The sequence below is a fragment of the Amblyomma mixtum genome, chromosome 4, assembly GCF_055824585.1.
Source record: "Amblyomma mixtum isolate Tamu chromosome 4, ASM5582458v1, whole genome shotgun sequence".
NCBI lineage: Eukaryota > Metazoa > Arthropoda > Arachnida > Ixodida > Ixodidae > Amblyomma > Amblyomma mixtum.
Window position 1 is genome coordinate 93,638,114 of NC_143015.1, and position 27,641 is coordinate 93,665,754.

General features: G+C 49.7%; 1 protein-coding gene across 1 annotated transcript in view; it reads right to left on the reverse strand.

The window, feature by feature from the left end:
• Positions 1 to 27,641, reverse strand: part of LOC149347454 (uncharacterized) — a 92,085-nt gene that overhangs the window by 63,446 nt on the left and 998 nt on the right. The window contains exons 2-5 of the mRNA XM_089541582.1: positions 24,052 to 24,217; positions 21,759 to 22,016; positions 16,729 to 16,932; positions 7,072 to 7,218 (exon numbers count right to left, since the gene is read on the reverse strand). Coding sequence (XP_089397708.1) covers positions 7,072 to 7,218; positions 16,729 to 16,932; positions 21,759 to 22,016; positions 24,052 to 24,217 — 775 coding nt within the window. The remainder of the gene's footprint in view (positions 1 to 7,071; positions 7,219 to 16,728; positions 16,933 to 21,758; positions 22,017 to 24,051; positions 24,218 to 27,641) is intronic.

Consider the following 27,641-nt stretch of genomic DNA (forward strand, 5'->3'; position numbering starts at 1 on the left):
GCGCGGCGAAGTCTGTCGAGTGAGTCGTCGATGCGAGGCAGCGGGTAGACGTCCTTTTTCGTTATGGCGTTCAGCTTACGGTAATCGACGCAAAAGCGCAAAGTCCCATCCTTCTTCTTTACCAGAACAACAGGCGACGACCACGGGCTCTTAGAAGGCTGAATTATGCCGTCTGTAAGCATCTCCTTCACCTGCGTTTGGATGGCGTCGCGTTCCTTCGGGGAAATGCGGTACGGCTGCTGTCGTATGGGGCGAGCATCATCGGAAGTGATGATTCGATGCTTTGTGACCGCCGTTTGCCGCACTTTCGAGGAGGATGCGAAGCAGGTTTGGTATTGAAGCAGTAGGGCGCGTAGGTCGCGCTGTTGAGTCGCTGATAGCCCGGGGCTAATATCGATGCGATCCAGGGACGTCTCCGGTTGTACCATGCCCTCGGACGCAAAACACTCAGTAACACCTGCCAATTGGTCGGCCCACGCTATGGCAGTAGCTCGGAAAAGGCGACGAGGTTCGTTGGTAAAATTAGTAATCAGGAGCTCCGACCGACCGTTATGGAGGTGGACAAGGCTTCCGGCCGAGCAAATGCCGTGTGTCAGTAGCAAGGAAAGGTTGCCCTCGGCGACTGCAGGTCCATCACGTAGCCTATCATCGCATTCAACTCTTGCAGAAACACTGGCGCGCGGCGGGATCAAAACACTCTCAGTGGAAATACGAAGGGCGGAGCTGCGTTGACGAACATCGGAGGTGTCGTCGGCTTTCGCTCTAGAAAACGTAACGGTTCTGTTCCGCAGGTCGATAACGGCACCATTCTCACGGAGAAAATCTACGCCCAAAATCAGGTCACGAGAACAGTCGCGGAGCACCAGGCAGCTCACTACGAACGTCGAATCGATGATCTGGACCCTAGCCGTGCACTGTCCAAGCGGAGTAATGATATGGCCCCCCGCCGTCCGGATCTGCATGCCAGAGCAGGGAGTCGTGACTTTCTTCAGAAGCGCTGCCAATTTGCCACTAATAATTGAAAACTCTGCTCCTGTGTCCACCAACGCGCTAATGCTGTGACCGTCGAGAAGCACGGGTATGTCGAGTGAGAATCGCTCCTTTAGGTCACCTGCTGTCGTCGACGTCGACAAAGCTCTATCATCGAATGTCGGCGTCGTCAGGAGGTCCTTACAGCATCGATATCCAGCGACCACGCCCCCGGAGGTCGCTGTCTTCAGTTTTCCCGGCGAGGACTGGGCGAGCGGTCCGCTGTCGCTCGCGAAAAGTTCTGCGGATTCTGTGAAAATGATGACCGGCGAGGGGACGGCGATCGGGACTGACGGCGCGCCGTGGACCACAGGGGTTGCTGCGTTACGTACTCTTCAATCGCAGGGGGCCGTTGACCAAATCGGGGTCTTGGCGCATCGGGGGAAAAACCCTGCAGGCCAAGTTCACGATATGGGCACCGCCGGAACAGGTGACCGGGCTCCTCACAATGGAAACACAAACGTCGTCGGTCTGGGCCACGCCAGACGTCCGCTCTGCGCAGGGATCGTCGGTCACTCGGGATGTGCTGCACTGGCTGCACGGAGGGTAGCGGGACGTCGTGATGGGCTTGAACAAACGCCGTTGCATTTGGGGGAGGGCGTCGTAAAGCGTCAGCATACGTCGGGCGGCAGTAGTCCGTCTGGATAGGCTGTGTAAATGCCGCTGGAGTCGGGGCAGGGCGTCGCAGAGCTTCAGCGTACGTCGGGCGGTAGTAATCTGGCTGTACTGGCTGTGGTTCGCCGCGTAGTAACTGTGGCCTGACAGCCTGCTGCACCTCGTCGGGGATAACGCCCATAAAGGAGCTGGCCGTGGTCTGCGACGTACCACAGATCTTCTGCAGCTCCTCACGGACGACAGTGCGGATCATGTCACGGAGGAAGTCGGTATTGGTGTTGAACGCCGGGAGAGGCTCCGTTATAGAAGCAGCAAGGACTGGCCGGTCGTACGCGGTGGAACGCTGCCGGAGAACCTGCTCCATCGTGACAGCCTCTGCTAGAAACTCGGCAACAGTGCTTGGGGGGCTGCGCACGAGGCCGGCGAAAAGCTGTTCTTTCACACCACGCATTAGGTGGCGCAGCTTTTTGGCTTCCGACATGGCTGGGTCAGCCCGCCGGAAGAGACGCGTCATGTCTTCGACGTACATGGTAACCGTTTCATTGGGCATCTGCATGCGGGACTGTAGGGCGCGTTCAGCTCGCTCCCGACGATCAGCGCTGACATACGTGGCGAGCAATTGACGTCGGAACTCATGCCATGACAAAAGAGCGTCCTCACGGTTTTCGTACCACGTCCGAGCACCGTCCTCCAAGCTGAAGAAAACGTTCCTCAGTTTGGCGGCGTCATCCCACTGGTTAAATGCGGCGACCCGTTCAAACTGGAGGAGCCAATCTTCCACGTCCTCCAGCTGAGTCCCGTGAAAGGATTTTGGTAGCCGTGGGTTTTGGAGGGTGTAGTACGCGGCGCCTTGCATGACTGGTTGAGGGGCAGGCGCCGAGGTAGTGTCAAATGGCCTGAGCTCAGGAGGCAGCCGGCCAGGTGCCGAGGTAGTCTCCAACAGCCTATGCTCAGGGGGCAGTCCTAGATTGTCGCGACTGACCCGATGCACTGGCGTGTCGATAGGGAGAGGTTTGGGGTCCTCGGTGTTAGGAGGGGTGTGCGACATATTCCAGGGCGATGTACCCAGCGCACTCCACCAGAAATGTCACGGATGGGTCCTTAATCACACAGGCTAGGCGCAAGCCGCCAACAGAGAAGCAGAGTCCCAGCTCCGAGAGCACGCGAGTTCCTCACTTCTTCGTCCTTTCGGCGCCGCCCGGGGACACCTGGCGGCAATATGCTGTCGCGAAACTTAGACAACGAAACCTATAGAGTCGTTCCGCAGTTGCCGCAGCAATATTCGTTGCATTCGTCAAAGGATTAGCCACTGCCTGCGTTACGCGTGTTTAGAAGCAACGAACGACGAAGGCAGACACCGAAGAAGTTCCGTCGAAACTCCAGGTAGCGGTATGGTTTGGTTAGTGTTTTATGCGAAGCATATTACAATAGGTAACCCAAGCCCTTCGTGACGGTTACACGCCGTGCACACCACGTGACACAATGACGTCACGACAGATGAGAGACGGGGCTCCAACTCGTGCCGTCGCTTCGGTTGCACGCCGTGCAGACCACGTGGTATAGTGACGTCACACCACGTGACACAATGACGTCACGACAGATGAGAGACGGGGCTCCAACTTGTGCCGTCGCTGCGGTTGCACGCCGTGCAGACCACGTGGTATGGTGACGTCACACCACGTGACACAATGACGTCACGACAGATGAGAGACGGGGCTCCAACTTGTGCCGTCGCTGCGGTTGCACGCCGTGCAGACCACGTGGTATGGTGACGTCACACCACGTGACACAATGACGTCACGACAGATGAGAGACGGGGCTGCAACTTGTGCCTCGCTGCGGTTGCACGCCGTGCAGACCACGTGGTATGGTGACGTCACACCACGTGACACAATGACGTCACGACAGATGAGAGACGGGGCTCCAACTTGTGCCGTCGCTGCGGTTGCACGCCGTGTGAATCACGTGGTATGGTGACGTCACACTCCCGCGCATTTCGAACGCGCGTTCACACTCGGTGTAGGTGAAACGCTCGCTCCACCGGGCAGGCGGACGCGGCTTCCGTGGCAATCCAGGCGCTCACCCAACGCGCGTCTCGGGGTTAGTCGGCGTTCCGCTCTAGCCATGCTCCCCCACGACGAAGGCTTCTAGTGGTTGTATTAAAATGACCAAGTATTCAACCAAGGAAAGCCATGTATTACCAAGCCTAGCCATCAATATGCTTCGCATCTGACTAGGCTTAGCCTTAGCTAAGCCTCAGCCATTTTTAGAGGAAAAGAAAATGGCGCAGTAACTGTCTCGCTTCTCAGTGGACACCTCAACCGTGCCCTGAGTAAAGGGATGAAGAAGGGAGTAAGAGAAGGAAGACAGGCGCCGTCCATTAACTACCAAATAATAGTACTCCCCTTAATCTTTTCCTTTTCTACTATGTATTGTTTCTCTTCCTTGCCTTGCTTTTTCCACCTTGAGGCAAAACGCAAAAGTGGACCGTGTATTGTTGCAATGTCTGCAGTTTGTTAAATAACCCAATGTGGTTTCAACTAATCTGGAGGCCTTTAGTGCAGCACTTCATTTTCCGTTCCTTCTTTAACTCTCTTTTCGCCCTTCCCCTCAGCATGGCTCAGGCGTCGGCCGAGATTAAGACAATTACGGCGGCTTCCCATCAATGGAGGTGAAATGCTAGAGGCCGGTGTGCTTTGCGATGTCAGCGCACAGTGAAGAACCCTAGGTGGCTGAAATTTTAGGAGCCCTTCACCACGGCGTCCCTCATAGCCTGCGTCGCTTTGGGACTTTAAATCCCATAAACGTAAACCTTTTCTCATATCTAACTGCTTCATTCCTTCCCTGACAATGTGGCAGTGATTCAGTTGTCCCTCTACATGAAGACCATTACCGTGCATTTCGTTTCATCTCAGTGTTCTTTTTTTCGCCAGATGGCTTTATCTGCTATTTGACCCTCATGTGGTAGAAATTATTGTACAGCCTTCTACAACAGCGCAAATTTCTTATTTAACTCCCTCCTTCATGTCTTCTCTCACAGCGTATCTCAGGTGTCTCTCAAGAAGTAAGAAAGTTACTGCGCCCTTTGCTTTCCTCAAAACCAGTGCTCAGTTTTCATGTCACACCCGAAGAAGCATACCCAATTATTCTAGACAAAACCATTTTTGAGTGGGAACCTATTAGAAACGGTTTTTTTTGCCTAGTAGTTAGTCGAATCACGTACAGCCTACCCTACCAGTGCCTCAACAAAAATAAAATACAACAAGCGGATGCCCTGCTACGCAAAGCGTATAAGACAGCGCTCCGACTACCACGCAACACGTCTACAGAAAAACTCATGGCCCTGGGATTACACAACACCTTTGAGGAGCTACGAGAGGCGCAGCTTGAGTCGCAAAAACTCAGGTTGTTGCAAACAACGACAGGAAGAGCGCTCCTGCAGAGGCTCGGATACCGCGAGCAGATGCGAGAAATGTCGAGGACGGCAACAATCCCCGACGAGCTTTGCAAGACCCTCAAGGTAGCGCCAATACCAAAAAACATGGATCCCAACCTCCATCGAGGCAGAAGAGAAGCGAGGGCCGAATTCATCGAGAAAACATACGCTCCTCAAGCCACGACCGTGTATACAGACGCGTCTTGGAGAGGAGGAGATACCAAAATCGCTGTAGCGGCGGTGGTCGATTCGTCTTTACGTGAAATGACCAGCGCGTCTCTCCGAGGCTGCACAGCTGCAGAGTCCGAGGAAGTAGCCGTTGCTCTAGCGTTGGCGGAGGGCTATAGAACCGGGCGGTCACTAACAATACTTACGGACTCTCAAACAGCCTGCCGAAATTACATGAATGGCAGGATAGGTCGTCACGCGCTCCGTATACTCCTCGCAGCGAGTGACAGAATTAAAAACCGGGAAGAACAAAACGACAAGATCCGACACAAAATTGTGTGGGTACCGGGGAACACGGGGGTGGCAGGGAACCGAGAGGCCGACAGGATAGCTCGAGGATACATTACTTTCCGAGCTTCCGACGAGACCGCGGAACTCGCGCCAGCACCCAGGGAATACTCGGCCATACTACAAAACTATAGAGGCAGAAGAATGCGATATCCCCCACCGCACAAATCTCTCAGCAGAGAGGAAGCTGTCACTTGGAGACAATTACAAACAGGCTCTTTCCCAAACCTACATATACTAAACAAAATGCACCCTACGATATACACGAACAAATGTCCCTGGTGCGACGAAAAACCTACACTATACCACATCACATGGGCCTGCCAAAACATAGACGTGGTCCCCAAAATAAAAAAACCCGAGTGCGGAGCAGTGGGAGACTCTGCTGTCCAGCGACCGCTGCGAAGACCAACAAGGTCTGGTACAGCGAGCTCAACGGGCGGCAGTGGCCAGCGGAGCCCTGGACTGAGGGCAACCGACCACTGATTAGAGGCGGACGACTTCGACAGAGAAGGCTCCTGGGGGTAGAACCAAGACGTCTCTGAAGATGCCCCCAAACCGCAGGAAAAACCATTAGTGTAAATAAAGTTTTCCCTTCCTATGCGAAGCATACTACTTTAGCTACCACTTCAGCCCTTCAACGTGGTTATGCGCCTCCAAATCACGTGATACATGACGTCACACCACGTGACACGATGACGTCACGACAGTAGAGAAACGGGGGCCCACCTCGCGCCGTCGCTGTGGTTGTGCGCCTCCAAATCACGTGATACATGACGTCACACCACGTGACACGATGACGTCACGGCAGTGGAGAAACGGGGGCCCACCTCGCGCCGTCGCTGTGGTTGTGCGCCTCCAAATCACGTGATACATGACGTCACACCACGTGACTTGATGACGTCACGACAGTGGAGAAACGGGGGCCCACCTCGCGCCGTCGCTGTGGTTGTGCGCCTCCAAATTACGCGACACGATGATGCTTCGTATTCTCCAGGCTTAACCAAGTTAAGCCTCAGCCATTTTTTCATATATCGTAAGATTTCACTACAACCTCCCCTCTGCAGGCTTTAATTTTTTTTGCTATTGGCTTATTTTCTGTCTCCAAAGTAGCTCCCCCATAGTTTTATTTCGCATCCTAACTGCTCCTTGCGAGCTGCGGAAACAAATTAAAAAGGAATATTTTACTGCACATCGAAAGAATTAAGTATTACCTTTAATATTTTTATAATAGCGCCTTACAATTTTCGAATATTCAAAATTTTTGACCGAGAGCGTTGGACATGAACGTCAAAAACATGTTATCGCTGAGTAATTGGAGTCTATAAATCTTCCTAAAAGACGCGCTGAGCGTGGGTCAGTGTAGTTCTCTAGGTAATATGAAAATGCTCGACTTTCGCGAGATGACAAGCCGACTTGGCATCGGCGCGAGATGACAAGCAGATTTGGCACTGGCGCGAGGAATGCCGACTTACCAGAACGACGTGCCTCAGCACGGGCACGGTGTTCATGTGCGCAGGGTCGAGCAGTGAGATCGCGTAGAGGCAAGAAAAGGAAAGCGAAGCTGTCAGAGGTTCGTCGGGATAAAACCAAGCCCGCGTGCCGAACAGTGTAATGGTCATCTGCAGAGAAGAGAGAGTTTTGTAAAAGATTATCCATAATTAAATAAACTAAACCCGAACATTTTGTGGCAAGTTACGCTGCATCTGACACCAGAACTCTGTGGTTTCAGTTAACAAACAGTAAATCCGACGAAGTGATGAATGAAGCCACACTTCACAACTTGAAATGTTTTTGTTACCACTGAAGTGAGGACGTTCACTTGGGAGTGCCGTCGTTATAGTAGCGACTCTATTGTGATTTTGTACGCCAGAATCAAGTACGCTGAACTCCCAACATAATAATAATAATAATAATAATAATAATAATAATAATAGCCTTTATTTCCATCAACATGATGGGGTAGGTTAGGGAAAAAAAGCTGGACAGCTTGACTGGTTCCCCCCCCCCCCCCCCCCATAGCCTGCGCAACCGCGGCTCGATTTGGCTCATGAGCTCTGTGAAGCACGCTATTTTTAAGGTGATAGCATTTATTGTTGAGGAAACCCAACGGACGCATGCGTGTTCGCGAGAGAACATCCGGGACTTCAGAAGGCAGAGGTCTAAAGAGGCAAAACTTGCCGCCGTATTCAAGAACCATACTGATCGGTGCTGGGGCTAACGAATGCAACGATGAAGTGGCAACGAGGCTAAGGTGTCCACGAGTGGCAAGATGGCGTCGGGACGACAGAGAAGATAGGTATGATTTTTGTTGTGCTTGGCGATGGAACCCGATAGGCAGCATAGCAGAGCGAAAAGGCGGTGTAGTTGTCTCACTCTCAATCACACACCCCAATCTCGTCGTGATGAATAAATGAATAAAAAGGTGCTTTTGGAAAAGGTAAGACGGCGTAACTGGCACAGTGCTCGCTGCACACCTCAACCTCGTCGTAAGAGAAACGGTGAAGGAGGAAGGCTGGATGGGAGAGAGAAAAGAAGCCGCAGGTGTAGGAAAACATTCGTTTCGAGGAAAGGAAATCACGCAGTAACTGTGTCACATATATAGCGGTGGACACCCGAATCGCGCCGTAAGGGAAGTGATGAAGGAGGGAGTGAAAGAAGAAAGGAGAAAGGTGGTGGGGATGGTAGAAAAATTTATTCCTCTATTTACAGAGGATAGTAAGGATGGCCTTCAGCAGCCGGGCAGAAAGCTGAGCTAGTTGGTATACGTTCATTGTCAAAAATCCAGGCGCTAACAAAAAACGACACAGAGGGGACGCAGCGCCCCCCCCCCCTTCAGCAGCCACCTACAAATTCTAGCCGCCGCGGTGGCTCAGTAGTTATGGTGCTCGGCTGCTGACCCGGATGACAAGAGTTCGATCGCGGCCATGGCGGTCAAATTTCTATGGAATCGAAATTCTTGAGGTCCGTGTACTTTGCGATGTCAATGCACGTTAAAGAACTACAGGTGGTCCAAATTTCCGGAGCACTTCACTACAGTGTCTATCATAGCCTGTGTCCCTTCGGGACGTTAACACCCAAACCGGGCAAACCCCTCACCCTTCAAAATTTGCGCCCCATCTCCTTAACGAGCTTTGTCGGCAAGCTCTTCGAGCATGTCATTCCCCATCGCCTGCAACCGTTTCTAGAAACAACAGCCTTTCTCTCCGACGTTCAATTCGACTTCCGCCCAAACAACTCGGTGCAAGACGTACTTCTTGCCCTTAAAGAGTCCCTCTTTTGCACCAAGCGCCGTACAGCCAGTACGCGAGCCATACTGGAACTGGATATTCATAAGGCTTCCGACACAATACGCCATGACCTACCACGAACCCCGCCGCAGAGCTCGCGCACGGGCACTCCACAAACACTATGGCACGGAACCGTATGCCGTTTGGGTGGATGCCGCATGCGCGGACGAGGACACGGTTGTAGCCATCACGAACCCCTCCCTCCAACCAATTGCCACCCTTCACATAACCCCTACTGCCACTTCGGAGGAGGCCGAAGAGGCCGCCATTGCCTCGCCATCGCACGCACGGAGGCCCAATATATTCTATCCGACTCTAAAACTGCCATACTAAATTTTGCTCGCGGAAGAGTTCACGTCCCTGCATTTCGCATACTGAACTCCCTCGCCGCACACCCACCCCGCCACATGCAGTTGATATGGGTGCCTGCCCACTCCGGGAATCCCGGAAACGAGGCCGCCAACGCTTTAGCCCGAGGTACTCTCAACCGGGCACCGGCGGCCTCCGACCTGGGGTTCTCGCGGGAGCGCATGCACTACCTCAGTGAAATGACGCAGGCCTGCAAAGCTGAGCGTCGGCTCTACCCTCCACCCCATCCCTCCCTTGACTATTATCATCAGACACTTTGGAGGCGGCTTCAAACACGCACCTCACCCTCCCTTTATATACGCTCGCGCTATCACCAGGTCCACACAAACCCCTCCTGTACCCTCTGTCACCACCCCAAAGCGACTCTAGACCATATTCTTTTCCTCTGTCCGGCGGATTCTCACCCGCGGGGCCTGGAGCACCTTACCACTTGGGAGGCTTGGGAGACCCTACTGCGTTCTGAGGACCCGGCCAAGTAACCCATCGCCACCGGCCGGGCTGCCAGCGTCATGAGCCTCCGGGACATGAACGTTTGAGTGCAGTGGGGCCGTGCGGGGACCCACGGACCTGTGTGTCCATGTCCCCAGTTGTAAATCAAGTTTTCACCACCACCACCATATCCTCACGCCATTAGCCGCCACGGGATGCGGCACCCGCATATGGCAATATATTCGGGCCTTCCTTCAGGGACGCACGGCAGGACTCCACCTTGGGGATATTGCCTCCCAGCCTTTCCCCCTGCCTAACCGGGGTACCCCACAAGGGGCGATTCTGTCACCCTTACTTTTTAACATTGCCCTAGCGCCACTGGCAAAGGCCCTTGCTGCTTTCCAAGGGAGGCTGCTTTACGGACCGCTCAACTCGCCGGCCAGAAATGACTGGTGGATCGGGCTTTACGTGAAGCACAAGCCCGTGGACTCCTGGACCAGTAGGGGACCACCCTGGAAGATTTTTGTTTTGTGTACTAAAGTTGTTTCCATCCATCTATCCAACCCCATAAAAAACTAACTTTACAAATTCTGAGAGGGGTCACCAGTCCGGAACCCCTGTGTCTACCGCGGCTGCTCGGGCCCTAGCCACGAGAGGTCGTTGGATCTCGTAAGGTAGCAGCCGAGCAATGCAGCCTCTCAGCTCTCTCGGGTAGGTGAGGGGAAAGGGGGGTAAACGGGGTTGGAGGGGCATGCCCATACCATGTGGTACACGTCCGAGAACGCGCACCCACAATGCGGGCACTCCCTGTTAAAAGCCGGATAAAATATTGCAGCACCGCCGGGCACAGTACCTTGTTGGTATATAAGCGAAGGAGCCATCGCACCTAGCTTTTAATTGGCCCTTTCGCAGGGGGATGAAGACAGCTGTGCCAGGTTTAATATAATTGAACAATGTATTTGTAAGTGATAGCTGGGTTAGGTTCTGATACCAAGGCGGCGAGTGCCCGTGCGGTGCCCGATGGTTGAGCACGCGGGCTGAGGAGCCTGCATCCTTGTTTTCTTCAAATCTCGCATGTTCTTAGGTCCAGCAGATGTCATGTGTATCCGGGCGATCCCGGTACTCGCATCTATGTAAAGTTTTTGGCGGCGCATTGAGAGTTGCGTCCATGTTCTAGACTCCGGCAGGCTCCCCGGGAGTCGGTAATGATAACCGAAGAGTCTGGTTCTGCAGCGGCGAGTGCTATGGCGACCTCCTCCGCGTGTGTAATGTTTGGGGCACGAAAAATGAGTCCCTGAACGTACGTGTTTTGGTGGATTAATGCGGTCGTATAGCATCCCCCGTGGTGTGGACAAGCAACATCCGTATAGAAGACTCCGTAGAGAGAGCCGCAGCGGTCGTTAACGGTCGTCGCGCGCGTGGTTCGACGGCCCTAGTGAGTCTCCTTTCTCACTTTTTGCGGCAAAGCCTGGACCTAGCGCTTGGCGCCAGTCCTCTGGAACCTTGGTCATTTCCTCTGCTTGTGCTTTGTAGGCAATGTGCGGGCGGTCTATGCGGCTTTTGCCAGCTGACGGTTTTTTCAGCCGCAAGTATTGGTTATTTAAGTGAGCCTGGCTTAGCTCCGCACAGGTGTTGGTTATCCCGAGATCGATGAGCCGCTGATTGTAAGCCGTTATGGGGGGATCGAGGGCATCCTTATTGGTTTTTCGAAAGATCAGCTCTAGGTTCTTCTCGTTGCACTCCTGCAAGTGGAGTCGCACTCCTGCAAGCGTCGAGTAGAGCATCCGACTGGTTACGAATGCATTCGCTAGCCTCAGGGCGTCTTTGCATCGTAAACCCGTAACCCTCTCATTAAAATTCATTTCTGTCTCTCTCTTCCTTTCTCTCTCTCTCTCTCTGTGATTTTTTGTTGTTGTTGCGTTGTTGTTGCGACTGAGAGAAGGATAAAAAGGAAATTGCACGGGCCAGCCTACTGTCTCAAGCCGATCCACCACCGCTGCCACGTGCATATAGAGGAGAGTTAAAGGATCAGAGGAAAGAGAAAAAGAAGAGAAAAGACGCGCGTCGCAGCAACAACCGCGTCCGCCGAAGCGGACGCTTAATTTTTACAACAAAAGGGTCCCTTTAGTACTTCGCCATTGTTGAAATTGAGATGCGACCGCCGCAGACAGGATCTCGCGTCCTCTAGCTCAGCAGCCAAGGAAAGTCTAAAACAGGCCCTGAAAAAAAAAGAAGATATGCCTCAGTGGGAGGCTGCTAATAATTCTCGCCGCTTGGGGCCCTTTATTTGCACTGACATAGGAAAGCAGACAGGGTTTTTTTTCCATTTTGACTCTGACGAAACGCCGCCGCAAATTCTTCTGGTGTCGTCATGATCAGCACTCTAGAGCCACGCAAGAGGGAAGGCAGACTTCCATGCCGCACGCGTCCTTGTCCTCAGCAGCAGAATGCCGCATAAGATGGTGCCATGGCGGTAGTGACCTATGTGTGCACATGCATAACGATGACAGAAAACCAACCACAATGAATCGAATAGCGTTTGTTGAGATAATTCTAAACGACCTACGTATGTCGACTTACTATATAATCAGCGGTGCAGTAGAGTTGTCATTTGCCTGTGGAATACCGCAACCAATTTTACATACTTCTGGAGTATGTGTTCGAGCACTTTGACTCTATAATGTGTGTACAGCAGCGCGTGCACTCTTTTGGCTGTCGTCAGAATTCCTTTGCAGGTTACAGGAAGGAAGCGAGAATGTTTTGATTATGCCATCGGTCTCTAATGGCGCGGCTCACACCTCGGTCATCGTGAAGGAGGACTGCCAATGCCATTTTCAGAAATGTAAACACTGATGTCAACCATTCTTGTAAAACCTTCTGAAATATAATTAAAGAACCTTTCTTTGGCGCACTTTAGCTCCCTTAGCACAATGCAACGTCATTCATCAGAGACCTGTACAGCTGTCACCAACGAATAGCTGAAAATCCATAATTAGAGTACGGCACCTAACTGCAAAGAATAAAAAATACTAATTGCACTTTAGTTAACCACTGTTACCTAAGCCGTCTTGCCTGAAGTCTGCGGCCCGTCATCGTTTACAATTGCACCGGAGAAAACGTATTTTAACCTAGAAGACGTACATTTAAATAGCACTAACATTCTCCGGAAAGACAGCTCGCAGTTGTTTCTACAAGAAAGTCATTCATATCCCTGAAAATTGTGTTTTCTTTTTTTACATTTTTATTGCTGTGGCCTCCATGCTTTCCTTGCACGACACGCGGGTAGTGTTCTTTTCTTTGTCTTGCTACAGTGTTCTATACTGCCGCCAGGTGTCCCCGGGCGGCGCCGAAAGGACGAAGAAGTGAGGAACTCGCGTGCGCCCTGAAACCAGCATTCGATTCTATTCACGATTATATAATTTAATCTGGTAGATTCCTCTGCTAGAATGTGAATTCACAACTTTTATTTCTTCGTATTTTTTGTTTTGTACAAATTCTAGCTCTGCGTCCCAAATTTTAAATTTAAATATACTCCATTCCCTGTACATGAGTGTGTTTGTATCCGCTATGCACCCTGGCCAATACCCCGCCGTGGGTATGTGCCATTCAGCCTGAGGACATCATCATCATCATCATCTCGGAGCTGGGACTCTGCTTCTCTGTTTGCGGCCTGTGCCTAGCCTGTGTGATTAAGGACCCATCTGTGACATTTGTGGTGGAGTGCACTGGGTACATCGCCCTGGAATATGTCGCACACCCCTGCTAACACCGAGGACCCCAGACCTCTCCCTATCGACACGCCAGTGCATCGGGTCAGTCGCGGCAATCTAGGACTGCCCCCTGAGCATAGACTGTTGGAGACTACCTCGACACCTGGCCGGCTGCCTCCTGAGCACAGGCCATTTGAAACTACCTCGGCGCTTGCCCCTCAACCAGCATGCAAGGCGCCGCGTACTACACCCTCCACAACCCACGGCTACCAAAATCCTTTCACGGGACTTAGCTGTAGGACGTGGAAGATTGGCTCCTCCAGTTTGAACGTGTCGCTGCATTTAACCAGTGGGATGACGCCGCCAAACTGAGGAACGTTTTCTTCAGCTTGGAGGACGGTGCTCGGACGTGGTACGAAAACCGTGAGGACGCTCTTTTGTCATGGCATGAGTTCAGATGTCAATTGCTCGCCGCGTATGTCAGCGCTGATCGTCGGGAGCGAGCTGAACGCGCCCTGCAGTCCCGCATGCAGATGCCCAATGAAACGGTTACCATGTACGTCGAAGACATGACGCGTCTCTTCCGACGGGCTGACCCAGCCATGTCGGAAGCCAAAAAGCTGCGCCACCTAATGCGTGGTGTGAAAGAACAGCTTTTCGCCGGCCTCGGGCGCAACCCCCCAAGCACTGTTGCCGAGTTTCTAGCAGAGGCTGTCACGATGGAGCAGGTTCTCCGGCAGCGTTCCACCGCGTACGACCGGCCAGTCCTTGCTGCTTCTGTTACGGAGCCTCTCCCGGCGTTCAACACCAATACCGACTTCCTCCGTGACATGATCCGCACTGTCGTCCGTGAGGAGCTGCAGAAGATCTGTGGTACGTCGCAGACCACGGCCAGCTCCTTTATGGGCGTTATCCGCGACGAGGTGCAGCAGGCTATCAGGCCACAGTTACTACGCTGCGAACCACAGCCAGTACAGCCAGATTACTACCGCCCGACGTACGCCGAAGCTCTGCGACGCCCTGCCCCGAATCCAGTGGCATTTACACAGCCTATCCAGACGGACTACTGCCGCCCGACGTATGCTGACGCTTTACGACGCCCTGCCCCAAATGCAACGGCGTTTGTTCAAGCCCATCATGACGTCCCGCTACCCTCCGTGCAGCCAGTGCAGCACATCCCGAGTGACCAACGATCCCTGCGCAGAGCGGACGTCTGGCGTGGCCCAGACTGACGACGTTTGTGTTTCCATTGTGGGGAGCCCAGTCACCTGTTCCGGCGGTGCCCATATCGTGAACTTGGCCTGCAGGTTTGCTCCATCCAATTGAACCACCTCGCACACCTTTTGACCAAGTCGGCATTGATCTTCTGGGCCCATTTCCTGTATCAGCATCTGGCAATAAGTGGATTATAGTTGCGACTGATTATTTGACGCGCTATGCGGAAACCAAGGCGGTGCCGCCCAGTATACATCCTCGGAAATCGCGCATTTCTTCATACACCACATCGTTTTACGACACGGCGCCCCGTCTTCCGTATCACCGACAGAGGCACTGCGTTTACTGCACAGCTCATGCACGAGGTGTTCCAGCTGAGTCACACGACCCACCGCAAGTCTACTGCATACCACCCGCAGTCAAACGGGCTCACGGAGCGCCTCAACAAAACCTTAGCGGACATGCTCGCCATGTACGTCGATGTACAGCACAAGACCTGGGACGAGATCCTCTCATACGTGACGTTTGCCTATAACACGGTGCTTCTGGAAACGACTCGCTTTACGCCGTTTCGCCTCGTCTACGGGTATGACGTACAGACCATGCTCGACGCCATGCTTCCGTGCGCCCCTGACGACCAGGAGCTCACGTCGGACGCCGAGGAGTTTACCCGGCACGCAGAGGAAGCCCGGCAACTGGCCCGTATGCACATCCGACGGCAGCAGGCCACGGATGCACAACGCTACAACCAACGGCATCGACACGTAGAGTACCACCCCGACGACAAAGTGTGGGTATGGACCCCAGTACGTCGCCCAGGCCTGTCGGAGAAGCTCCTGAGCCGCTACTTTGGACCGTACAGAGTGTTGCGCCGTATCACGGATGTGACGTATGAAGTCCTCCCCGATGGCACTCTACCGAGTTCGCGCCGTCGACCACAGCCTGAGGTCGTGCACGTACTGCGCATGAAGCCTTAATGTACGCAGTAAGGGACGTAGCCTCTTCCGCGTGTTCTTTTTATTTGTACCTGCAGCCGTTGAGCGGCATGTGACCGTTTGTTCACTTGCTTACTTCCTCCCGTTCACTCAATGTGCGCCCACGTTTTTGCTTTCTTTTTTGGGGGAGGGGGGATAATGCCGCCAGGTGTCCCCGGGCGGCGCCGAAAGGACGAAGAAGTGAGGAACTCGCCTGCTCTCGGAGCTGGGACTCTGCTTCTCTGTTTGCGGCCTGTGCCTAGCCTGTGTGATTAAGGACCCATCTGTGACAATACTGTGATTTTCACAGTTGCTTGCATGTATCTTTTTTTAGACGTTTCACTCTCACGCTACATTTCTATGTTGTTTTCCTTCATTTCTTCTTTGTTTTGATTACTTTTCATATGGCTCCCTCTTCTAGCGGTCAGACCGTTTCGTTAGCTTTGCCTGGCAATGGTAAATGAATGCTTTAATGCGCTCAGGGAGTAGTTTATTAACAGATTTATTTATTTACAAGCAATAAAATAATTCATTATTGCAATATTTTAAACTCTGAGGCACCAGGAATATGATCACTACAAAGCTCAAAAGAGGGCACACTCCACTTGAATGCGGGGACCCAAGTCAAAACCCTTTGCGCGGCAAGTTGGTGCATATCTTGTACATTGTGGAGCTCAGCAAAACGACACCACAAACAAGGAACGACAGGATATGCACTTTAGAAATGTTTTGTCGCTCTCCATCTTGTACGAGGTTCCGGGAACAAAAGTCCGAAGGATCAGACTTCTGAAGGAAGTTCGACTCACAGTCGCCATGGCAGACCTCCTCACGTGTGCAGACGGAATTGAGTAAGAGCCGAAGCATATGATCAGCCTCTTGAACTGCAATAGGCGCCACTAATATTTATGGGCAGTCCTGATATACGCCATATGCACTCTCAACACAAATACGCCTATATGGGAGCAAAAAAAAAAGGAGTCAGCCATCATGTAACGAATTTCCTTTTATCAAAGAGAGTGTCTAGGGGGCGGCATACGCCAGTTTAACTCCTTTCTGTTTACAGCGTAGTATCTCTCTCAATTAAAAAATGTAGAACACCGGTGAACATGAGAGTGGACACGTCGAACATGCATCAAGTTTCTCACCACCCCGCTGCATGAGACGAAGAGAGAATCCACAATTCCGTCCGCCAGGTTGGCGGCGAACTGATCCTTCACCTCGCGGCTTCTCAACCGCGAGATGAGGTCCGCTAAGGTGTCCTCCCACGCGTACAGCTTCACCAGTCGCACGGAGGACAGTAGGTCGGTTGTCTTCTCCAGTCGGGCACTGTGGGACTTGCTGACGCGCGCCTGGATTGAGCAGGCACAGCAAAAGGAGCCGAGCACAGAGTTCCGTTACGATTTCTTTTGCGATTTTTTCTTTTGCACAGCAAGCTTTGGTCTCCCTGGATGTCATTTTATTGCTGATACATCCAGCGAGCAATGTGTGTATTAGGTGTCACTGGTGCTTTCAGGAGTGATAAAGACAAAACCATGCACCAGTTTCTCATCAGTTGCGTTACGCCCCCGTTATACCGCGGTGCACACTGGCAGTTGTAGGGCTCTGGCGGGCGGACAAGTTTTGGCGGCGGCGCTAGAAGCAATCGTGTTTATGCTGCAACATGGTGTTTCACGTCATGAACGCTAGGTCTATGGAACAGGTGGCTTGGTCCGATCGGCACCAAGTGCGGCTACAGCTCCAACGAGCAGGAAGCTGTCGGTGGCGGAAGCGAAAAGCTTCCGCCACCTGACAAACTGTAGGTTAAGGCGCAAGAGACCGCCTGGAGGAGACTCCAAACGAGATTTTTTCTTAGCCCTTATCAATTGACAGAAATATATCCGGATGATTTTAACCCGGAGTACAGGTTCTGTGGCGCAACAGCCTCGTATGACCACATTTTATGCCAATGTATATAACCTCCACCGGAGGATTTAGTACAAATTCTTTTTCTTGAGCAATGGCAGGCTGTTGTGGTCAGCTCGGACCCGGTCATTCAAGCCTTGGCCACCGAGTGGGCCGCTAAGGTCGCCGCTAGCCATGGGCGCGGACTATCTAGCGCGGACCGTCTGCATTTTGAAGAAATAAGCGTTTTCATTCCAATTCCAAAAGAGAGCGTGTAAAAACTGGTCAGAGAAGTAAGTGACGAAGATATAGTCAGCCTGTTTAGCTGCATGTTGGCAAACTGGAAATTCCTTCAGCGTGCGGCTGAATCAAGAACCAAATTTTACATGATGTTAAGTTCGGCTGAAGGCACTTACGTTGTTTCACGAACCCTTATGGCTTCAGCTTCGCCTTTCGGCGCGATGTGCTCATTGCAGCGACTTCTGCCTCCCGGGACTGAAGAATTGAAGTGCCATATTTTTTATTCTACGAGGCGTGAAAGCGCAATGCGAGTATTCCCTTCTCGTACCTCATGCTGGGACAGTCGAGGTAGCGCTTTCTTTAACCATTCAATGAGCAAAAGTAGCCTCAAAGTACATCGCTGCAAATATATATTGAATATATTTTTTCTTTTGGCAAGAACCAAAAAAATGTTACTCTTTTAGTGAAAACGACACGAATGACGAGACAAAGCCAACAGGTTTTTTTTTGGCATTAATGAGCTCTGTGTGGGCACTATGGAAAATTGACATGACATATAGGATTAAATAAACGAAAGCCTTGTCCTAGCAGGCGAAAACGCTTGTCAGCAAGCGTTTGTTCTATTTCCATAAATGTTCTTAAACGTTAAAGTATATCCGTTACAAAAAAAAGCAAGCGAAAAACTCCGCGGCCCTCGCTACAGATTTTCCTGCAGTGTTTGGAGCCTGAGAATAAAATTCATAGAAATTACAGCAGGACGTTGTGTAGTATTGCAGTCTTGTGTAAGATAGGGACAATTCTGCCGCGACAGCACATGACTGTACTATACCAAGTAAAAATCTATATCACAAGAGAATGAAACATCTTGTTGGATTTAGGGAAATGCCTCAAAATAGTTATCTAATGGTATGGGTCAAGCAGAGTGGGCGAGGAACAATAAAAAACAAACATTAAAATCATAATTCGAATGAAGCAAATGAACGCCATAGACATCGGTCTGACACATGGACAACAAAAATATCAACGAATTCAAAACCAACGGAAGAGGATCGAGAAACAAAAGCAAACTTCCACGTGAAAGCCTCAACCAATCTCCGGAAAATAAAGCTAATGTAATCCACGACTGCAACAACGAAAAATATCGATGTCATTATCGCAGAACTACGTTTTTGTTTTTCTAGATACCTTTTTCGGGTAATTTTGACAAAAGCTACAGCAAGGAAATATGCTGCCGGAAAAACATTCTAGGACTGGAAGAAGAACAGGACGTGGGTGCCATAAAACACACCAAACGCACTGCAAAGATTTAAACCACGTGACCACGCTGCCACAACGGAAGCTAAAATGCACATGGAACCACAAATGCAGAGCGCCATCGTTGTGGGCCGTGTGCATCGAGGAGCTTAGAAAACGAAGGAGCTCCAGTGATCTTGGCAACTCTGTCGAGGCAGAGCATGGCGCAGCGGGTTACGGGCACCGCGCAGTGTAGGATAACAGGTGATCCGCCTACCCACTTTTAGGCGAAAAAAGGCGCGCCAGAGACAAACCACGGGCAAACGCTTACAAATTGTTCAGCCAAATGCTTCAGCGCCGCACGTAGAGCGGATAAGTTGTCCACGTGTTTTGTGCGGTGCTCGACAGAGGAAGACGTCTGCTGGGAATTCAGTTTGCCACGTCGAATCGGCACGGGAGTGTCCCGCGCAGTTACAAATGGACAATACACTTAGCCCGAAATGGCAGGTTTGGTTCACCGGACATTTGTTAAATGCCACTGTAGGGAAATTTTTCCCTGTAAAGAACAGATATAAAATACACGTATTTCTATGGGACCTTGCAAGGAGAATGGCTATTCCTCCGTTATATCTATTGTTTTGTCATAAATCGTTTTGTTATGGTGAGATTCGATGGCAAAATAAGTGCTCTGTTTCAAATAACCTTTTGCAAACCGTTTGTGCTTCGTCCTTTCTGCTTTTACTGTATGATTTTTTGTGTTTCGCGATGACCATTTCTTTTATCGAAGAACAACTCGCCCGATAAGCGCAGTTCTGCTGTCTCATGCTAAAGAAAAAGTCAGCAGGCCCGATCAACAATCGTAGCTCTTTTAGTAATCCATACAAACACATTCTGCATGAACAGGATAGATACACAAAACAACGCATCAAGCAATGTTTCTCCCCAGGTTCACCCAGAAAGGACGGAATGACCAAGATCCCGGCACAATATTTATCAAGCATTTCCATGTCGTAAAAGCACAACATAGATGCAAAAGCAAAATGACATTGGTCCGTTTGCGATCTAGAACATTGTATCTGTAGTGAATCTGTTAATTGTGACATGAACAAAAACGAAACAGCCAATTTTTTTCTCCAGAAAGAGAACTGCACTACCAATTATTTTCATAAATATATAGAATACAACTGCTGGTGCCGCAAGCCACAACGAGAAGTTTCCCTCGGACAGTTATGGTTTTCAATGACTAGAATGTAAAATACTGCTACTTTGCTCGCCAAGATACATTTCTTTCTGAGTGCAGATATTAATCTATTACTGTAGAAATAAACGACCATTTAAATAATCGGCGTTAGAACTTCACACTAGGAGCTCTGTTTGGGTTTTAACGATACTGATACTGCACCTCTTACGCATGTTCAGTATCTACAAGGTTGGTGTGTGCGGCGTGAGCTAAGATTATGGCGTTGGTGTGCGTTTCCAGTCGGGAAAGCTGTGGCCAATGTTTTTTTCTTTGCGCGCGCGTGCATGCGCGCGCTGACATCGTGCGTCTGTTGTAAACCTTTTTTGCTCTAGACATTTCGAAAGTTTTCGCCATTTCTTTAAGGATTTTTTGCAACCCAAGATAAAATCGCTGTTTACTCGTTCAATATTTTATCGGATATGTAAGCATTGATTACAGCTTCCCGATTTCCTAGCGGAGTGACGGCAGGATGCTACTGAGTGGCTTGTTTTGCCTGACATTTCCTCGGGCGGAACAAAAGATTTTAATGAATAAAGTGGTAGCGAGAACGCTATATCGTGGTATAAAATTTCTACAGCTGCGCGCACATTTTCACCAAAGCATCGCTTGCTTTTTTTTTTTGGATTTTCTATTGTAACTCTGCGGTCACTGTTTTCAGCGAGAACGCCAAGTTGTTATGCTTTGACGACTTAGGACAGCAGGTTGTGTGGAACTTAAGGTTGTAGCGCTCTATTTCATCCCTGGAAAATTTCGGCTGGCAACATCGTTAAGGTATACTGATTTAAGTAGATTTGAGTCCCTGCCTAGCAGAACTAAAATCAAATTTTTTATGCTTTGTTCATTGCTGGCGCGATTGCTCCGTGACACTTGCCGGCCTTTACCTGAGCGGGTGGTTTCAACTTGCAGAAAAGCCTTGTCCGGAAGCCACTTATGTGCAGCCGACGCCTTGTCTTTCCTTTTCTTGCCTTTTGGTCTGCAGAGTTCTTTACTAGCTTCTGCTCTAATATATATGCTGTTATAGTCGTTGAAATATTTGCCCACGGTGCCTCTACTTTCAGCCTGCGTTACGTTTCTGTTGCTTCATTTTTCAAGTTTAGTATAACTGAAGAAAAAGTACAATATTGGGATCAAGTGGCCATCTTCATATGCCAGTGCGGTAGCGCAGCTTTGTCAACAAATGGAGCGTACATGCATCCGCTGCTTTTCTTCATTTCAGCGCACTGCATACATCAAAACAGAAAACTAGCAGGACAGTTGCGCGCGCAGCATGAATATTGCACACATGACCGATATGGCCACCTTATGCTATACAACAACAAAGAGGGATCCAGTGCGTTAAACTAGGCCCGAGAAATTAAGTAGTAACCTTTTGGGGGCCTTTCCTGGGACACACAACGTCAAGGAAAGATGGGTATGCTTTTAAAAAATGAGGGATTAATTACGTCAGTGTTTGTGTATCATAGCTGGCCAGCAATCCCTTCGGCCCTGCTGTATTTCGTTTTGCTTCCCTTTGCTGTCGGCGCGACAGTTTTCTTTCCCGTTCTTCCTTTCTCTTTCCAGTGCAGAGACACGTGTGCTCACCCACAGCTTCCCCTGCAGCAGCGCCTGCGGCACCAGCAGCAGGAACGTGCACAGCTGCCACGCCACGCAGCACAGCACGGGCAGGACTCCGGCGCGTACAGACAGCGCGTAGTGCACAATGGGCGTGCACAGGAGACCGACCAGGACCCTGGGCACGGACGAGGCTGCCACCGAGAGCCGAGTACAGTCGACGGCCATCACGGAGACCAGGCGACCCGCTGGGTACGCGGACAGTGCAGATGGACTCATCCGCAGCATCTGAAAGCGATACTCAGTTTGTTCGCTTCAAGCAGTTAAGGTGGCTTTCGTACAGCCAAAGGCAAAATCGAGCATGAAAGCGACATGTAAGTTCCTTCCATCAGCCCTTACAGGCGGCTCTCGTGTACTCGGCTGGTAAACTAAGAGTGAGCATCGAAGAAGCATGATCACTAAAATAGTGAATCAATAGGTAATAAAGGCATTTGTATTCTTATTTAAACAATCTTTATGTGTTGTCAGCTAGATATTTTACATTGTATACCATAACGTAAAGATTCATTTAGACAGGACGCATGTATATTGATGACTTTTGAGCCTCCTACGAACGGCCTTAGCACTACAATTCTGCTAAAAATCAGAACACACATATATCAAACCTTTCACTTTTTCACGAATGGCTCTAACAACACTACAATTCTGAAAAAAGACATAACTACAAAACATATCTGATACATATGCAGATACGCTTATGGGATTGATTAATGGGATTGATTAAAATGAAGCAATTAAGCACAAGAGACTCATTCTGCGGCTAGTATGGAAACATTTACTTGAAAAATCAAATGAGACACAGTGTTGCACTATTAATGCTCGGAGCAGTACCTGTAATGTTTTTATAATGCGAAATCTGTCATCCTTGCGTTAAATTTCAAGTTCGTTGCTCAACATTTTTTGCGACCTAGCCTCGTAGAGTGGAATTTCCATTCACGTTGGCAGTTTTTGAAGTGGGTGTTTGTGTCCGTTCAATGCATTTTCACAGCAGCTAAACTTTGTCATGTTATAATTAACCTTCCCTCCCTCTGTATAGTACGACTTGCCCTTCAACCGTACATGTATCACAAAGAACCTCTTTGACGGTTCTTCAATTTAGAATCCCTTTAGTTAAGATTTTAATGCTCTAACATTACTGCATACCATTGCGGTTTCTAGCTTTAAATACACTCATACCCCAACTCAGGATGAAAAACAGCACCTCTGCGAGACCACGTGGGCACCTTTATTGCCTCGCGTGATAGACGTACTTAGCGAAGCATTCCCAGCGTCCCCAAATGCGTACAATTTTCATATCTGTCATCAAGGCACCAGAAGAACTGACTCCAGTGGGGGACAACGGCCTATGCCAAGAACCTTCACCTATCCTGGATTTCAATCAGCCATTCTCCCACTGCATATCCAGAGTAGTTGTTAACATTGTACTCTTAATCTGAATCGTTCTAGCCCCGGTGGCGTTCTCTATCCCGTGTTAGCCACACTGCTGACACAAGAGGTGCTAACGAATTCTTGTTCGTAAAGGTCTACATAGCGAGCCAGGCGTACAGGCATTCAAGCACGCTGAATGGAAACGTTTAGTTTTGAAACAGCTCAGGAAAATCCCTGCTTGTGCCATCTTCCCACTGCCTCTAATCACTATCAACTTTAAGCCTTGCACATACGCCATGCTATGTCGGTCTTCAGGTGTTGATGGTAGAAAGAAGGCAGACAGGCGCGTTGCTTGTCAAAGCAAAACAAAGTAAACAAAGTAGGAAGGAACCTCAAGGTGTTTATTGAATGCTCCGACAAGATTACTTGTCTTCGACGAAGAAGCGTTCTCTTATCAAAAATTTGGCTGAACACTCTGAGGCTCTGCCTCCCTTCTTCGCATTGTTCAAGTGTTGAAAGTTATGCTGTTTGGTCCCCAAGGAAAGAATTTATTACCCGTCTGTTGACTCACATGTGATAAACTGAAATCTGTTGAATCAGCCACCATAACATCGTTGGCCCATTCGTTAGGTCACCTTCTAGTGACTTCGGCAGCTTCTTTATTGTCTATGATTACTGGAGCACAGTCATCATAACTGCATGAAATGTCCTGGCGGGGTCGTAGTCGCCGTTTTCTAGAATGGGCTATGGGCACCCAGCGTTTAGCGTGCTTTTATTGTCATATTTGGTTTTACATTTTCGGAGACGTTCGCTCGCCATTTATTCTTGTGGTCGGCACTCTTCGGCCTTAGTTGCAATTGTTCTGTGAAAATCTTACATCATCTTCGCCGCGTACCTTCGTGAAGACCGCAGCTTGGCACAAGGAGTTGACCCGCACGCCGAAGTTGTTCGAGTGTTCGACTTCCACGCACACCAGGACGAACTCTGCTACGCAGCTTGCGACGAGCAGTAGGATGAGCGTAGCGGAGGCCTCGTTCCCGGATTCTGGTCTCAGCAGTTCTCTGCGTCATCGTAGAATTTATTACGCCTCAAATAAGCACCTTCCAAGCCCAAAATTTCATGAACGTACAGCTTGTAAGTGCGAAAACACGGAGCATTCGGTAGAAATGAAACCTACCGCACGGGGAGTTCTCTGCTAACGTTTTCTATTAATGCGAACGAACTTCTTGTCTGTCGGCAGAGGGTGTCATCAGAGCATGTCCGCACGAAAATGACCATTCGAAAATTTCTGACATTGAGGTTCCCACCAGGGCCCCCTGTGTGCCAAGCGGGCACGCAACGCAAACGTCACGAATGTTTTCTTTCATTTCAGTATGGTATTTAGTATACGCGTTTATATGCAGGAAAGGGCTATATACATTATTTACAAAGTAATCAGCCAGTAGCCGAGCAAGTTGAATGAAAGCACAACACCACATAACTAAACACACTTCTTAACAAAACTTAACTAAAACGGTGGCAAGCATAGGCGAGACATCAATAACGGCAACCAGTCCGGTTGATAGTCACTCTCTTCGTAAGTGTATTTCAGCTGGCGCACCATCTGGCCTAAATCTGTGCTGGAGAAGACGACAGGCTCAGCATGCCACTCCAACATGCACGTTTTCCACAGGATGTGCAGTCCGAGCTGGAAAATCAAGTCAGAGGGTTCGTGGTCATGTTGGGTGGCCATTAGGTAACGCACACTATGAGAATTCAAAACAAAGTCCTTCTTCACTGTCCTTTGTAGAATGCCCCAAAATAATATCGCGATTTTGTAGCCAGTAAAGCAGTGTTCGATGGTTTCAGGAGCATCCCATAGGCTACAAATAACAGAAGAAGCAAAATATTTTTTTTTGTGAAGCCACACTTTCACAGGTAGGACTTCGGCGTGAAGTTTAAAGAACAACGTTCTAGTTCAAGGCGAAATTGGTATTTTACGTACTCGTCTCAGCACACCATGACGAATACAATTAGAGTAGAGAGAGCGATACAATAGACTTGAAAACAGCATAGGTATTAATCGTTTGTAAGAATTTTACGTGAAACAAAGAATAAGTTCTCGTAAGAACAGCGAACTGCCAGAAAATAAACTTAGTCAAAAACTTGCTTTCTAAAACCAAATGATATGGCCGCTCGATAAAATCAGAAGAGACCATTAGGCTGGGAACGAGGTTCAGAGTTAACTTACAGGAATGGTCAGATAATTGGATGGGAGATGTCACAAAAAAACTAGAGAATGTTTACTACATTCTAATCACAGTAAAGCACGGATTTGTGCTACGTAGAAGACGACGGTGAGCAGGCAGTGCCGTGGGACGGAGGAAATAGAAGTTGATGAAGGCGACGCTCTCCAACATGCGCAGCGAGTGTGTTGTGCATCATCATCATCAGTTTATTTTTTTTTTATTCGAGCTGTTTGCCATCAGGCATAATGAAAAAGGAAAGAAAGTTATAAAAACGAGTGCAAACAAGCCTCGCTTAAAAAGCGGCACAAGTTCGTGATATAGCGATTATCTAGAGTCCACTTGGTATAGTCGTCTGCAACGTCCCATCGCAGGCCAACCTTTCTTAGTAAACGTCGTCTCACAGAAGCTGTAGCCGGGCAAGTCCACAGCAAGTGTTTAACACGAGGCATGCTGGCTGCTGCGATTGCCTAGTTTCCCTCCCAAGTGAGACTAGACTGTGTGTTTTGTGGCGTAAGCATGATAGGTTTTGCTTTTAGGCCCTAGTCCTATGCAATAAAGAAAAAAATGCGGTGATAGCCCAGTGCTCTCGCTGAGCGGCCCTTAAAGGACATCTGCTCGCGCAGCGCTGGTTCCACTCCCAGTCATGAATACTGATTCAATTTATTCAATTTATTTTTCTCTTTTTCACGGTTTGACCTCTAACTCAGCTGAAGGTCAAAACTCGGCATCCGGCGATTGAAGCGTGAGGTCCCGTAGTGAACTTTCCCTTTAAAAAGAAGAAAGGCGCAATTAACTGCCTCACATATAGATGCGTCAAACCTAGTCCGCCAGCAGAAACAGGCCTGAATCGCGCCGCATTGGCTCAAAACTCTAGGACCATGTGAACGTCGCAAATGTTCGGTGAACGCTTTGGATGTAGTGTCTCGTGCAATGGAGTACCTGCAAAAACATGCTAATTTTTTTTTCCCGCACACGTGTTGCAGACTTGCGCTGGGCCAAAAATTGAGAGGCGGTCGGGAACCGAAGTCTGAGCATAGCTCTGAAGGGCCGGGACCCGCTTCTTCCAATAATGGCCACTAGACTTGAATGCATGAAAGAGAACTCCAAGGTATTGGGGGAGGGGGAAGGAAGGGGGAGGGCGGGGAAGGGGGAGGGGGTACACGAGACCATTTGCAGCTTATCTAGTCGGCATTGATCCCCATGAACCGAACCACAGGTCAGAACTTTTAGAGGTATTCGTTTAAGCGCCGGCCAGAGAGAATGCCAAACCGCTCAATAGTAGTAATAGTTTTTACAATACTAGGTGTATCACTGCAGGAAAACGCCAAATCATCGGCGTTCGCAAGCACTTTGACTTCATTGCCAAAGAAAACAAAACCACGGATATTGCTCTTTCGCACCACACTCAAACAAAGGGCAAAGCGTAGCGCGGTCACGAAGGGTTACTGGTTCAAGCGTGTTAGAGCGGCAATAAAGAAACACGGTGTGGTGTGTACGACGGTAAAGTGCGTTGATGTGTATCGATGTTATACAACGATGAATTGGAAAAAAATGTTGCTGGCGTTCAAACAGTAACAAGGTACCCATGTGGGCTAGTTGGTGTACATCAGACATAACTTCACCAGCGAAAGAACGAGACACCAGGAGAAGAACACAGGACAACGCTGAACTAACAACTGAAGTTTAATCGAGAAATGGCCAACCCAGGTCACCAGAAGACGCATGCGTATCTGACTCACTGAACAAAACAAACAAATACATAAGTGGCAGATCACCGAGGAGTGGATACACGCTCCAACACTGGCAAACAACAAAATACAGATAATAGGCCTATCGATTTCGCACGCACACACTTCTGCTTAGGAAATTAACTTCCTTGCTAGTGAGATGCAAGGACGGTGCACTGACGCATGTGTCACTGCCTTGCAGCCTAATATGAAAGGCCTCAAGATTTCCCTCTCCTCCCTGTTTTTCCCTTTCCGATAACTGAAATGTTGTTGAAACCCACGTCACTGCAGGAGTTGTAAAAAATGTGTTCCAGGTTTCAACAACATTTCTGTTATCAGAAAAGGGAAAAACAGGGAGGAGAGGGAAATCCTTGAGGCCTTTCATATTAGGCTGCAATGCAGTGACACATGCGTCAGTGCACCGTATTTGCATCTCACTAGCAAGGAAGTTAATTTCCTAAGCAGAAGTGTGCGCGTGCAAGATTGATAGGCCAATTATCTGTATTTTGTTGTTTGCCACTGTTAGAGCG